This window comes from Poecilia formosa, unplaced genomic scaffold (genome assembly GCF_000485575.1).
Source record: "Poecilia formosa unplaced genomic scaffold, Poecilia_formosa-5.1.2 Scaffold185, whole genome shotgun sequence".
Classification (NCBI taxonomy): Eukaryota; Metazoa; Chordata; class Actinopteri; order Cyprinodontiformes; family Poeciliidae; genus Poecilia; species Poecilia formosa.
The window spans coordinates 412,319-424,010 of NW_006800124.1; the positions used below are offsets into that span (position 1 = coordinate 412,319).

General features: G+C 41.0%; 1 protein-coding gene across 1 annotated transcript; it reads right to left on the minus strand.

Annotated features, from left to right (window-relative positions):
• Positions 1-2,657: 2,657 nt before the first annotated feature.
• LOC103147579 (transcription intermediary factor 1-alpha-like) lies at positions 2,658-10,719 on the minus strand. Its single transcript, XM_007565994.2, has 7 exons — positions 10,601-10,719; positions 6,893-7,058; positions 5,719-6,284; positions 4,391-4,499; positions 4,175-4,249; positions 3,513-3,665; positions 2,658-3,348 (listed from the first exon to the last, which is right to left on the minus strand). Exons 1-7 carry the CDS (start codon positions 10,603-10,605, stop codon positions 3,166-3,168), a joined length of 1,257 nt encoding a protein of 418 aa, XP_007566056.1. The 5' UTR covers positions 10,606-10,719; the 3' UTR covers positions 2,658-3,165.
• Between the last annotated feature and the right edge of the window lie 973 nt (positions 10,720-11,692).

Here is an 11,692-nt window from a genome sequence, read left to right on the forward strand (position 1 = left end):
CTAAAGATAAACATTGAGAATAAAAAAGAGACCCGTTCATTTTGACATGACTTGATGAAAAATGCGGTCTTCGTTTTGTTAAAAAAGGAACAACAACGGCGGCTTCAGATGGCAGCTATCGATCATCCTGATATCAGCGTCACTCAGATGGACTTTGGAGTTTCACGTCGTCGTTCCCATGAAGCCCCTTCGAGACTGACCCTCAACTTCTTTTACTGGTTTAGTAAGAAAAAAAGAAATCCTAAATGTTCACATAAAGATCTTGGAAGGGGAGTGCAGACCCTGTGGTTACCCAACCAGAGTTTTATGACTCCTTGGTCTGCTTCTTCGTGAAACAACATCTTCTTCCTCCACCTTTTCCTCTAAATTCAAGCAGTACAAAAGAAGCAAAAGGAGGAATGAAACACTGAGAGGGATGTTCGTTTGAAGAGCCAGGGGAGGCAAGCTAAAGCCTAATCTGAGCAAAGATGAGCTAACAGCTATCTTGGCTGATCAAAAAGAAGCCAGACTCGACCCTTTTTCTACTAACTTCAGCCAGAAATGCATTGAGTATCTGACAGGTTTCACATTTACAGTCAAAAGTAGTCTACTCAATCCCTCTGGTATTTTTACTTTTTTTTTTTTTCTTGTGGGGTGATTTTTTTTTCCATCAAAATCATGTTTTGTGGTTCTACTTCAGAAATATTTTCAAGGAATTTTGCAAAAAACATGTTTTCCTCACGAAACCCGGTCCAAAGTCTACATATAGAAGAAAGATGAAGAGAAAGAAGTAGGTCGCCATATCAATCACAGAACTTCACATCAAGTGAGGCCCCAGAGTAATAAAAGTAGAAAATACTGCCACCTGCAGGTTGGAGTTAGCAGTCTCTCAAGCCCAGGAAAGTTAGCAATACACTCACTATTATGCATTCATACGGAAAAAAAAAATGCGGGGATCTGTTGATTTTGCATACATTTCCATAATGGCGAAATCGCAAAAACAACAACAACAACAAAAAAAGAACAGATGACCTGTCCAACAGAATGTCCAACAAAATATCTTCTAACTTCCATTAGCAATGTGAGGAGTCCTTGGTAATATTCGTCCAATCCAACTAGGATAATGGTTTAAAGGTTCGTAACATATCATTCAAATGAACAGCTGCGAAGTTCTGGAGATTTTAGTTCTTTTAAGTCTGATTCTGTTCCGGATTAGCCGTTAGCTTCAGCCTCCAGGATTAGCTACCAGGTTTGAACTGCTTATTACCTTTAAAGAACTTTAAAGCGTTTTGAACAACCCCTGTAACTACTCCACACAAGCGATCTCTTACAGCTTAAAACATCTAAAACTGAGAAAAAAGCTGAAACATCTTGTTAAAAAAAAAAAAGCCGTATCTCTCTAACTGGCCGGATTTGTCTTGTTTTGACAAAGAGGATGTAATAAACCATCAGCTCTGCTTTCCAGTGTCCAAGGGAGACGTGGTCTATATACTTGGCAGGCCCAAGATTTAGTGAGTCAAGTGTTTTTAATGCAATATCTTACTGAGAGTGGAAGGGAGGAAATGAGTCTAAATGTCCACAAATCACACAGAGAACTGCAACAAATCTTAGCCAGCGGCTTTTAAAAGAGCAATGGATCTTGCAGTGTTTCTAAAATGATGCTTCTGTGACATGAATCAGGAATACGGCTGGATTAATCATAGCTAATGGACGGTTGGGGAACTTTTTGTTTTAAACATATAAAGAACTAGAGACGGTCTTATCAGAGGAGCCATTCCTCTCTGCAGCTGGAGGTATGTCTGATTTTTTTCCTCTTATTTTCGTGCATTAGTGATTCAAACCGACAGAACAAAGGCGGCGCGCTTTGATGTCCTTAAATGAAACATCTGCACAATAGAACGCTGAAAGGTGGTGGTGTTGGCTGGGGGAGGGGAGGCTGCAGCCGAAGAGGAACAAGGAAGGCCGACATGTGACTGAGGTTTAATGGACTGAATAAAGTGGGTTAAAGCATTAAAACGTCTCCGTAATAACATCTCATGGTCAGTTTCCGCCACTTCATCTGAACATTAACCACAGGAGTGCTGGCCTTCAGGAGCCTGCCAGACTTTCACTTCATTCAAACACACAATGTTTACAAGGGGAGGGTGGTGTGGTGGGGGAAGGAGGGCAGAGTGGGTTTCATTAGTGCTTCCAATGGATTTTTTTTCTTCCCCTATTTGAAAGTCTTTTTATGATGCTCATGGAGTCCAAGTGCTGCAGCTCTAAACACGATGCAGTATAGGAGGGGAAAAAAGGAGTCTTTTGAAAGCAGAGTGAAAGTAACTCTGTCCGCATGATATGGGATAAATTAGCCAAAGACGCATCTTTTGGTTCTTTGTGTGTGGTGATTTACACTGAGCAGCATCTAAGCTAAATGTCCTGAAATAAAAACACTTGCGGACATGATTTGGATTCATAAATCTGAAAGCTGCAGTCGGGGCGCTAATGGAAGCATGGCACACAGAGCAGAACAAGAATCACAGGAGAAGAAACGGACCGGCTCTCGCATGGGGAGGATGACTATGCAGCACCAATGTAGCATGAAGAGCAGTTTGCTTCCTGCTCATTGTGTCACATTTCAGTCCAAGACGTTTTAGAGGATTTTATGGGATAAAACACAAAGTAGATAAAAATCTTTCTGGCATTTGCATTTAGTCTCCATTGCTCTGACACCACTTTTTCAGGCTGAGGACATCTTAGCCCATTTAACAATCATGGACGACCGAACCTGAAATTGCCCCCACAATAACTCAACATTTTAATATTTACAGCCTGAAATGGAAATATTAATATCACTGTCATTGATACAGATCAATGACAGAACCAAGAACAAGTGTCAACAATAACAGAGAAGCACGGCGTTGGTCAAGACTGGACAAACAGCTGATTGAACCAATCTTGTTGAAAAGTCTAAAGGACGGATTTATCCCCCAAAGTAGAAAAATATAGTTCATTTGTAACATAAACTGACCTTCCTGTTAAGCAGAGAAGACAGTCTACTACATTTTCTTGTAAAATTATAAATAACACCTGACAAATGAGTGAGTCCAGTCCAAACACAGAGAGGCCCATCTTTAGCTAGGTTGCTGTTCAAGCTTGCCGACATATGTTAGAAAACTAAATGAAAACAGAAGACAAGTAGATAGTCTATAGGTAGAATTTCCTTCCACTGAAGACATGTCTCCTCTTCCTGCTGAGCCACCGGTTGCGAGCTTTGTTCATCCTGTCCTGGCTGGCCGACGGGAACGTCCGCTCTGGGAAAACCTCCTTCAGACTGCTGAGGAAAAACACCTCCAGGGTTCGGCCGGCCTGGGCCACCTCCGAGTCTGGCTGCCCGGGACGAAACGGAGGAACGGTTAAAACCTGGAGACTCGCTTTCAGAATCTGGGTTGTGTAAACAGACTTTAACTCGAAGGAAAAGGGAACCAGCTTGTTGTTGTTATAACAAGCTGGGTCCCAGTTAGGAAACTACATTGTCCTAACTGTGAACTTACATAATTGAAAGTAGCGCAGTTCTTGAACATCAGCAAGATGTCGTCAACAAACTGCTCCGCTGTGAAGTAATGCAAAGTGTTGAATTTGTCCAGTTTCCTTCGGATCACTGACAGGTCAATGGGCCTCTTGATGATCTGGTAGTAGTTTCGAGCCTGGGGGACATTGTCAGGAATTAGAGTAGGAAGGAGACAAGTGTGTCTGCTTGGTTATAAATTGGGGGTTAAACTTTTTTTTTTATTTTTTTATGTTGAACAAAAATAAAGCACACTCTACATAAAACCAATAATACAGTAGCTTGTAGAGACACCTTTAGCAACAACGGTGTTTCATGAACGAATGTTTCCTTGGTGAAGCCCCGATTCTCGGCTCCCCAAAAACCGCCGAAATCACACTTTTAAAACACATTTCACAAATCCCAACCTGAGTTTCAAAGGATCTGTAGTCAAAATGATGTTTTCATTCCAGAATGACCAAAAACCACCTTGAAGGTAACCCTGAACCAGAGATTTCAGATTCTTTATCACTGCGTAGATATCACACGGAGCACTGCGTCCAATCACACTTGTGATGGTTCGTCTTAGTGGGGTACGTTTTTCCCCAGGTGGTTTCTAAAAGGCATTAAAAGTTGTGGAGGAATTTCATGTGATTGTGTTGAACTGACCAGCGGACTGACGGGATCGTGGAATGGAACGCTGAGGGGGTGACAGTACAGCATGAGAGACAGCTTCTCACACCTCTGCAAGAAAAACACAGCACAGGAAGAGAGAGGAACACTGTTGGCAACTGGGATTTGAAGAAGTAGTGGAAGCAAATTTGAGAATTCGTAATTCTCCTTTAATTTCAGCACTCAGACAGCTGATTGTGTATTAAAACTTACTCTCTGGTCCTGGTCGGACAGTGTGTAAGGCACTCTGACCGCCCCACAGGGGTGTGTGTTCTCCACCGGGTCCTTGTCAGTTCTACACAGCGTACACACCCAGTCTCCTCTGTCGATTTAAGACCAGGACATGGGAATGAAAACGTTGGAGAAAAAACCCCCAATGAAAATCAAATGTTTTTTTAAGTTATTACAAACTTTCTCTTCCAACTGTGGTCACTTTTGTAAGTTTTAGTAAAATCCCTAAGATCTCTTGAGGAAATCTTAAAAACTTCACTTCAGTCTGAAAACAACATATCAGTACACAGCAAATACTGAATATTTTTCATTTTTTGGTCATGTAATCACATCACGATTAATATGGATTTCTCATCCGCTTTGGGATATTGTAGCGATTAGCTGAAATACCTTAAAGCAACGGGACATTTCTGTATCTGCACCATCAGTTTCAGTCCCAGTGTGCTGGTGGAGTTGGCCCCAGTTCTGTCATTAGCTTAGCAGAGCATGTAGGTGGTAGTTTGGGTGCGTGTGGGTAGGGGAGAGAATGAATGAATGCCTTATGGCAGAGTGTATGACTGCTAGTTTATCACAAGTTATGTATCGGTGTTAGTTTTGAACATGGCTATCTATTTTCTATCTAATCTTCATTTTAGCTAACTTTTTAGCTAGTTAGCTAGCCCCCTGGTTCTACCTAACTTTTAACTGGATAGCTAGCTACCCAAATAACACTTAGCTGATCTCACCGACACTCTGAACCCCCTGTGTTATGTGACTCGAAGCCTGGGGACCAAATCCTGCGCAACATTATTATTTTTTCTGTGGCCCTCCAGATTCTAGGGACACAAAAATAGAGCTTTCAAGAAAACAGTTGTGTACTTGTAATTTTTATTTCATCAATCAAATCAAAGTAGCTTTGTCTGTATACAGCCAATGACATGAATGTGAAAAGATGTTCAATGTTATTTAATTTTAGGAACTTATCGAAAAGAGACAGCTGTTTTTTTTTATGTGTTTTATCAGTATAGTTTGCTAGACTCTGCCCTTTGAGGACATTAGCAATGTTGACATGGCCCAAAATGAAAATGGATTTGGCAGCCCTACTTTTTTTGTTGAAGAAGTCCTTTTAGTTGCAGCAAGAGAAGTTGTGTGACCTCATGTGCTGCACAGCCGTTGTAAAATAAATCAGGGTAGCGTGGTGTGAAGGATACCTAAATGAAACACTAATCTCACCTACTGAAAGATCTAGACATGTTGTGATTATGTCCTGAGGTTTGCTACAGCTGATCGAATCTGAAGTGTGAACTTTGACATGTTCACACGGTACTTACACTGGGAAGCTAATGAGAGAAGGTACATGACAATCCAGGTGGTAGACTTTCGGGCAGCGGTCACAGCACAGCAGCTCTCCGCCGTTCATACAAACGGCACAAAAATCTTCACTCTCCTCTGTCTGTTCAGTCCCCGCTCCGGATTCTGACTCCAGTTTGGTCAAGTAACAGAGGTCAGTGCTTCCATCGTCACTGAGCTCCGTTACAAATACGTCGGCTTCACATTTAACATCAGGGTCGTCCTCCAGCTGCAGGCACAGGTCCCGGTTCGCCTCTGCCTCCGGGTCCAGTTCCATCACCACGGCCTGCTTCGCATCTGGGTCCAAGTAGAAGGTTTCCGTTTCGCTTCTCCCATCATCCGACCCGGAATCCAGAAGGATGTAAGGCTGATCCGGGTTGGATTCACAGTCAAACCCCGAGTCTTGCTCTGGTTCTCCGTATGGTGAACCTTCGGGACAGTACGGTTCAGTCCAGCATGCGGACATGGTTTCTACCTGACACTCATCAGACTTGGGCGGGCCTTCGTTGACTCCCAAGATGTCTTCTTGAGTTGGACTGAACCCATTCTGTCAGCAGATGGTATAGAAAACAGAATTAAGCAAACAAAATGCATACTTATCTACAACGGCAGATTAGGGCAATTGTAGATATAAACAAAAAGGAGAACATTTCCACTGAAAAACTCCTAAATTTTCTAAAAAAATAAAAACAAGAAAGTTTCTGAGCTCCAAAAGTCAAAAATATGCAATAAACAACTCGACAGATTAATCTCAAAATGCCAGTTTTCTAGCAAGATTCTGAAGGATACCTAAATGAAGCAAATTTCCGACTTTTCAAGCCACAGAAATGTCCTTGTTTTTTCTCAAAGAAATTTCTGAGATTAATCTAAAAATTTCAGTTTTTTTCTTACATATTTTTGACTTTTCATATTCCAGTTTCTTTTAGAAATTTTCTGAGATAAATCTAAAAACAATGTAGTCTTTTTCTGGTAAATTTTCAACTTCTCAAGCTCAGAAATGCTGTTGTTTTTTTCTAGCAAATTTCTTGGACTAATCTCAAAACGTCAAGGCTCTTTGGTGGAGATTTACTCCTTTTTTTTCTATCTCCAATGGCCCTAAATACATCGTCACACTTATCTTTGTCTCATACAAATAAAATATGTAAACTTGCGGACCTGTTGAGGACAGTTTAGAGAAACTACATCTGCTTGAAGAGGCAGTCGGACCAGAGACACCACAGGCTGCAGAGATGATGACGACAAACGCTGGAAGTTCAGGCGCTCCAGACTTACAACAGCAATGGCGGAATTACCCAGAATCCTCTGGGCTTCTGGATGAATCCTGCGAAGATAATCCGAGGCAACGTGAGTCGATCAACTCAGCAAAGTCAGCGAGTTATTTTCAGAAAGTTACAGGGTGACTGAATGCCTTTCCTGATCAGTAAATAAAAAGGCTTTAAGCCAGCTAAAGTTAGCTATATAGAAAGAGATAAATATATGAAAAATATGGGAAAAGAATGAGCTAAGTGATTTATTCTGGCTAAAAATAAAACGTACATTTACCAAGGTTCTTAAACTTTTCAGCTTGGTTTTCTACACATACAGCTGAATGTTTGGAAACTATCTTAAAGAAAGAACCCAGGCTGTCCACTGTGATGGTTTTTCCTCTGAAGACCAGTTTATTCACAAGGGCATACCACAAGGTTCTGCATTAGGCCCCTGGCTATCTTGCATATTTGTTTTATTTGAGTATTTGCATATATTTTATTGTATGTCTGTGTTTGCTGATGTTTTTCTCTCTGTATGTTGCCAGTCTAGGCCAGGTCTCTTGGTCTAATAAAAGGTTGTTATCATTATTGTTATTTGTATTACTGTTTTATTACACTGCATGTTTCGAAAGCCATATGAGGATATATATATATGTCCATCCATGATCCATCCACATGCTACTGCGATAGTCAGAAAATGTGTTGAACTTAAAAGCTCTCTGGCTCCATCTGCTGTCTGTCTTTATGTAGTGCAGCTTGTGTCAACCTCAAATTATTTGATGCAAAACTGCATCCAGTGTGCAAACTCAAACAGTGCTGTGTGAGTGGATATCTACTCAACCCCTTTTATTCTGATACCCCTGAATAAACCCAGCGAACCTCTCACTTTCAGGGGTCACCAAAGTCGTCAAAGGGTTTGTTGGATAAGATGAGCAAACAGACAGCATCATGAAGACAGAGACACACAGCAGACAGACAGATTAATCTACCGTCCAAAAATGACAAATAGCTTAGCACAAAACATTTATATTAGGGATGCTCGATATTATCGGCATGGTATCGGTATCAGCCGATATTGGCGCTAAAATTTTACATCGGCCATTCTATCAAAATAACTCACGAATATAAAAGGCGTTGATTTTATATGACAAACCAGTGAGAATGATGCCTGAAGCACAATGTCATCAGAAACTAAGTATTAACAAATGATGTGCTTTTCATTTGTTGCTTGTGAACAGATTGAGTTTAGTTTAGTGAAGATTTGCAAATTTGCACTGTTTGAGTATCATTGTCTTAGAGAGCAGATGTTATGAATAAATCTGACATTAAACATAATGCAAGTTGAAAGTATTGCATCATTTTCAGCCTCCTTTTTAGCATTTGCATTTGGCAGCAGACTAAACTGACAAAGATAATGCAGTATTTTAAATTCTCAGTAAAATAAGCCATATAGTTTATAGTAGGTAGGTGTAGGAAAAAAATATCAGTATTGATATTGGTTATCAACCAAATTAGTTTTTAGTATATCAGCATATCAGATATTGACCATCCCTAATTTATATTGTATATTGAAATATATGAAGATACACTTAAACGTCAGTGTAAGACATAAGAAACAAATACTCACAGTAAATAATTCATATATACATTAGAACAAGGTATAGTACTTCCAGTGACAATATCTTCTAAGTCTTCACTTGACCTCCAAATAGCTCAACAATAGAAAATAAAAAGCTATAATAACATAACATAACTATAGCAAAGCTTGGGTACAAACCAGATGTCTCACTTTAACATAAACCGTAGGTGAGGGTCTTGTGTCTCATTCATTATTGGTTAGCATGAAGATTAATCTCAACATTTCATTTATTTATTTATTTATTGCTTAAATTTACTCGTCCCCAACCTTTTTATTACCGCGGACCGGTCAAGACTTGGAAATTTTGCTGCGGCCCGGGGGAGTGACGGGGGCTGAGAACCGTCAGATAAGGCTTCTGCCTTATCTGGTGTTCCCGCTAAATCCTGAATATATCTAATTTGGGTTGTCTTGACCAGATCATCGCAGCCTGTGGGGTTTTCCCTGACTGGAAACAAGAATACAACCTGCTGAATGTAACAGGAAGCCAATCAGAAAGCGCAGTGACGTAAGAACAGAGGGGAATCCCAAACAGCTGGCATATCGCGCAACTGAGAGTCCGGTGGATATCGGAGATGATATGTGGAAATGTTTATTATTATATGTAAAGGTCATATGTTTATTATGTTTATTAAGTTAAAAATGTTAACTATGAAAAATCATAGTCACCTACCTCCAAATCATAGCGCAGCAAATAGAGCGGCTGCTCCCGCTGTCTTTTATCCACCACCTTTTCTTTTTGTTACGTCTTTTATCTCTTGAGTCCACAAACTGTCATTATTGCTTCTACATCGTCATCCGTGTTTGGTCATTCTTAATTCACGTTTGCTATGTTGGGGGTTTTACTGGATTATCCTCTGAAATCAGGATGTTCGTGACTGGAATCGGTTTGTGTGGTGTGTATATTCTGCCTTGTGGCTGGAGACACGAACTGATCGAACCTGTTGTTCTTTTATCAGCTCTGTGATCACAGAGGTTTGGAAAATCGGCCGACAATCCTTAAATCTTGCCGTCTAAACCAGACTTAAGACTCACAAGCTCTACTCATCTCCTCTCGACCACTGCCCAAACGCTCTCTGACTCTGGTCGCTATGTTAACATTTACATATCCCTTCAAAATAAGATACAGATGCGCCACAAAAACGAACCTTTTACTTTCGTGAAAATTTTAACTCACGATAATGACTAATGGGAGCTCTGAGCTTGTTTCTCTGCAACGAGACGGTCCCATCTGGGAGTGATGGGAGACAATGACACCCGAAGTGTTGCTTATCCACAGCCTGCTTGGTCTCTACGTGGTGAAGCAGTTTGAAGCTTCATTGCCTCATTAGCAGCCGGTCGCCGCATGTTACACAGAGCGGCTTGTAATGTTTGACTCACCTACCGGTCCGGGATAAATCCATCCTCCTGTCTCTTCTCTGGGCCTTTTCCCCTTTGCAAAGAAACTTTCCAAAGACATCTGATCAGTTTCTTACTCATTTTGCTGCTTGTGGGCTCAGTGTTGGAGCGCAAGTAACCGAGAGAATCCGGTTACAGGATTTTCAAAATAAAAGATCCTCCAAACTCAAATAATACATAAAACGGAAATATTAAATTATTTCTTGCGCGGCCCGGTACCAATTGGGGTAGTGGGCAGTGGGGTTGGAGACCACTGCCCTAACCCTTAGTACCTCCTTCTGTTTTGCTGTTTTCTTTCTACCGAAGAATCTAATTCAATGGGAGAAATCCCAAAAGGAGCAGTGAACAGAGATTAGAATCAAGCAGAATTGTGTGGAAAGGTAATAGTCAGACTAGGGTTGAATACAAATTTCTCTTGCAAAGCATTTTGAGAAAACATCATCCTTTTTTTGTGGTTCCATCTGACAATTTTGTACTAATTGTGTTGGTCCGTCTCTTAAAAATCCACTCACGAGAGCACAGTAATTATCTCAAATCTCAAACTATTCCTTTAAACATAATCATAGCAACAAGGCTGCTTACCTCATCGTCTTCAGTAAATCTTTGACACTTTTGTCAGCCTGAGTTTCCAGTTTCCCAGAAGAAGATGCTCGATTTCTTTCTGTCCTGGACCAGTTTTCCAACTGGCCCAATCCAGAAATGGTGAATTACATGTAAAAAGAAGGGGGGAAAAAAACTTTGTGTCAAAATAATATCTATATTTATGTTCTGTTTACTTGACTAACTCGTCTCACACGTAGCTTGGTCAGTCTTTAATAAAAACAGAGTACGTGTGCGTTACATTTTCCACCGCTGGGCCCGGATCCTCTGCCGCTGTTGCCAGAAGCGGACCCGTCTCTGGTGTCGGCGGCTCTCTGCACCCGACTCCCTGTGGCAACGGGGCGGCTCTCCTCTGGGGAAAGTTGCCATGGCCTCTCTTTGTCAGGGCTGCCATCGCCCGGAGATCAGGGCCTCTTGTGGGCGAACAAACAGGACAGGAGACGCACAGAAGCCACTGCCGGTTTGAAATCCTCTGTGAGCTCCGTGTTCGACAGAGCAAAAAAATAAAAAATAAACACAAAACTGCAGAAAACACGGTGGGGGAAAAAAATCTGTCAAACTAACATTTCAGGTGATTTTTCTCTAAAAACTTTCCACCCAAAAGAAAAAAAAAATTGAAACCATACAACAAAAGGCACCAGGTATGAAACAGATACTGAAAACAATCTTATGTATTAAAAAAACACTAGATCAAAACCTGATTAAACTTCACCTGAGTGTGAAATAAACAAATCCAAAACCAAGATGTCAGCTTCAGATATCCAGGAGAAGACGAGTGAATCTACAGCCACAGAGGAGAGGGATGGACCTGTTCCATGTGCGCAGTGTCAGGGGAGAGATGTGTGATCTGATTGGTGGAGAGCGGACTGAGCCTCAGCCCCCTGATAATTCAGCTCTGTTCACCAGAAGTCACAACAGGTGAGGTGTTTCTTCAAACACATTTCAGGCTCTCAGATTTGGTTTCTTTTCTTCTGGTGTTTATAATTAGTTATGTAAAAAAAAAAAAAAAAACTTGGTTATGATTAGTTTAAAAAACGAAATTCACAAAAAAAAGTCTTGCTGTTCATGACAATG

What these genes read in the sequence shown, in the direction of transcription:
- LOC103147579 (XM_007565994.2), bottom strand. An exon ending in CTCTAAACTGTCCTCAACAG is followed by an intron (nt 6,285 to 6,892) that starts GTCCGCAAGTTT and finishes ATCTGCTGACAG; the next exon opens with AATGGGTTCAGTCCAACTCA. An exon ending in ACGATCCCGTCAGTCCGCTG is followed by an intron (nt 3,666 to 4,174) that starts GTCAGTTCAACA and finishes AATGTCCCCCAG; the next exon opens with GCTCGAAACTACTACCAGAT.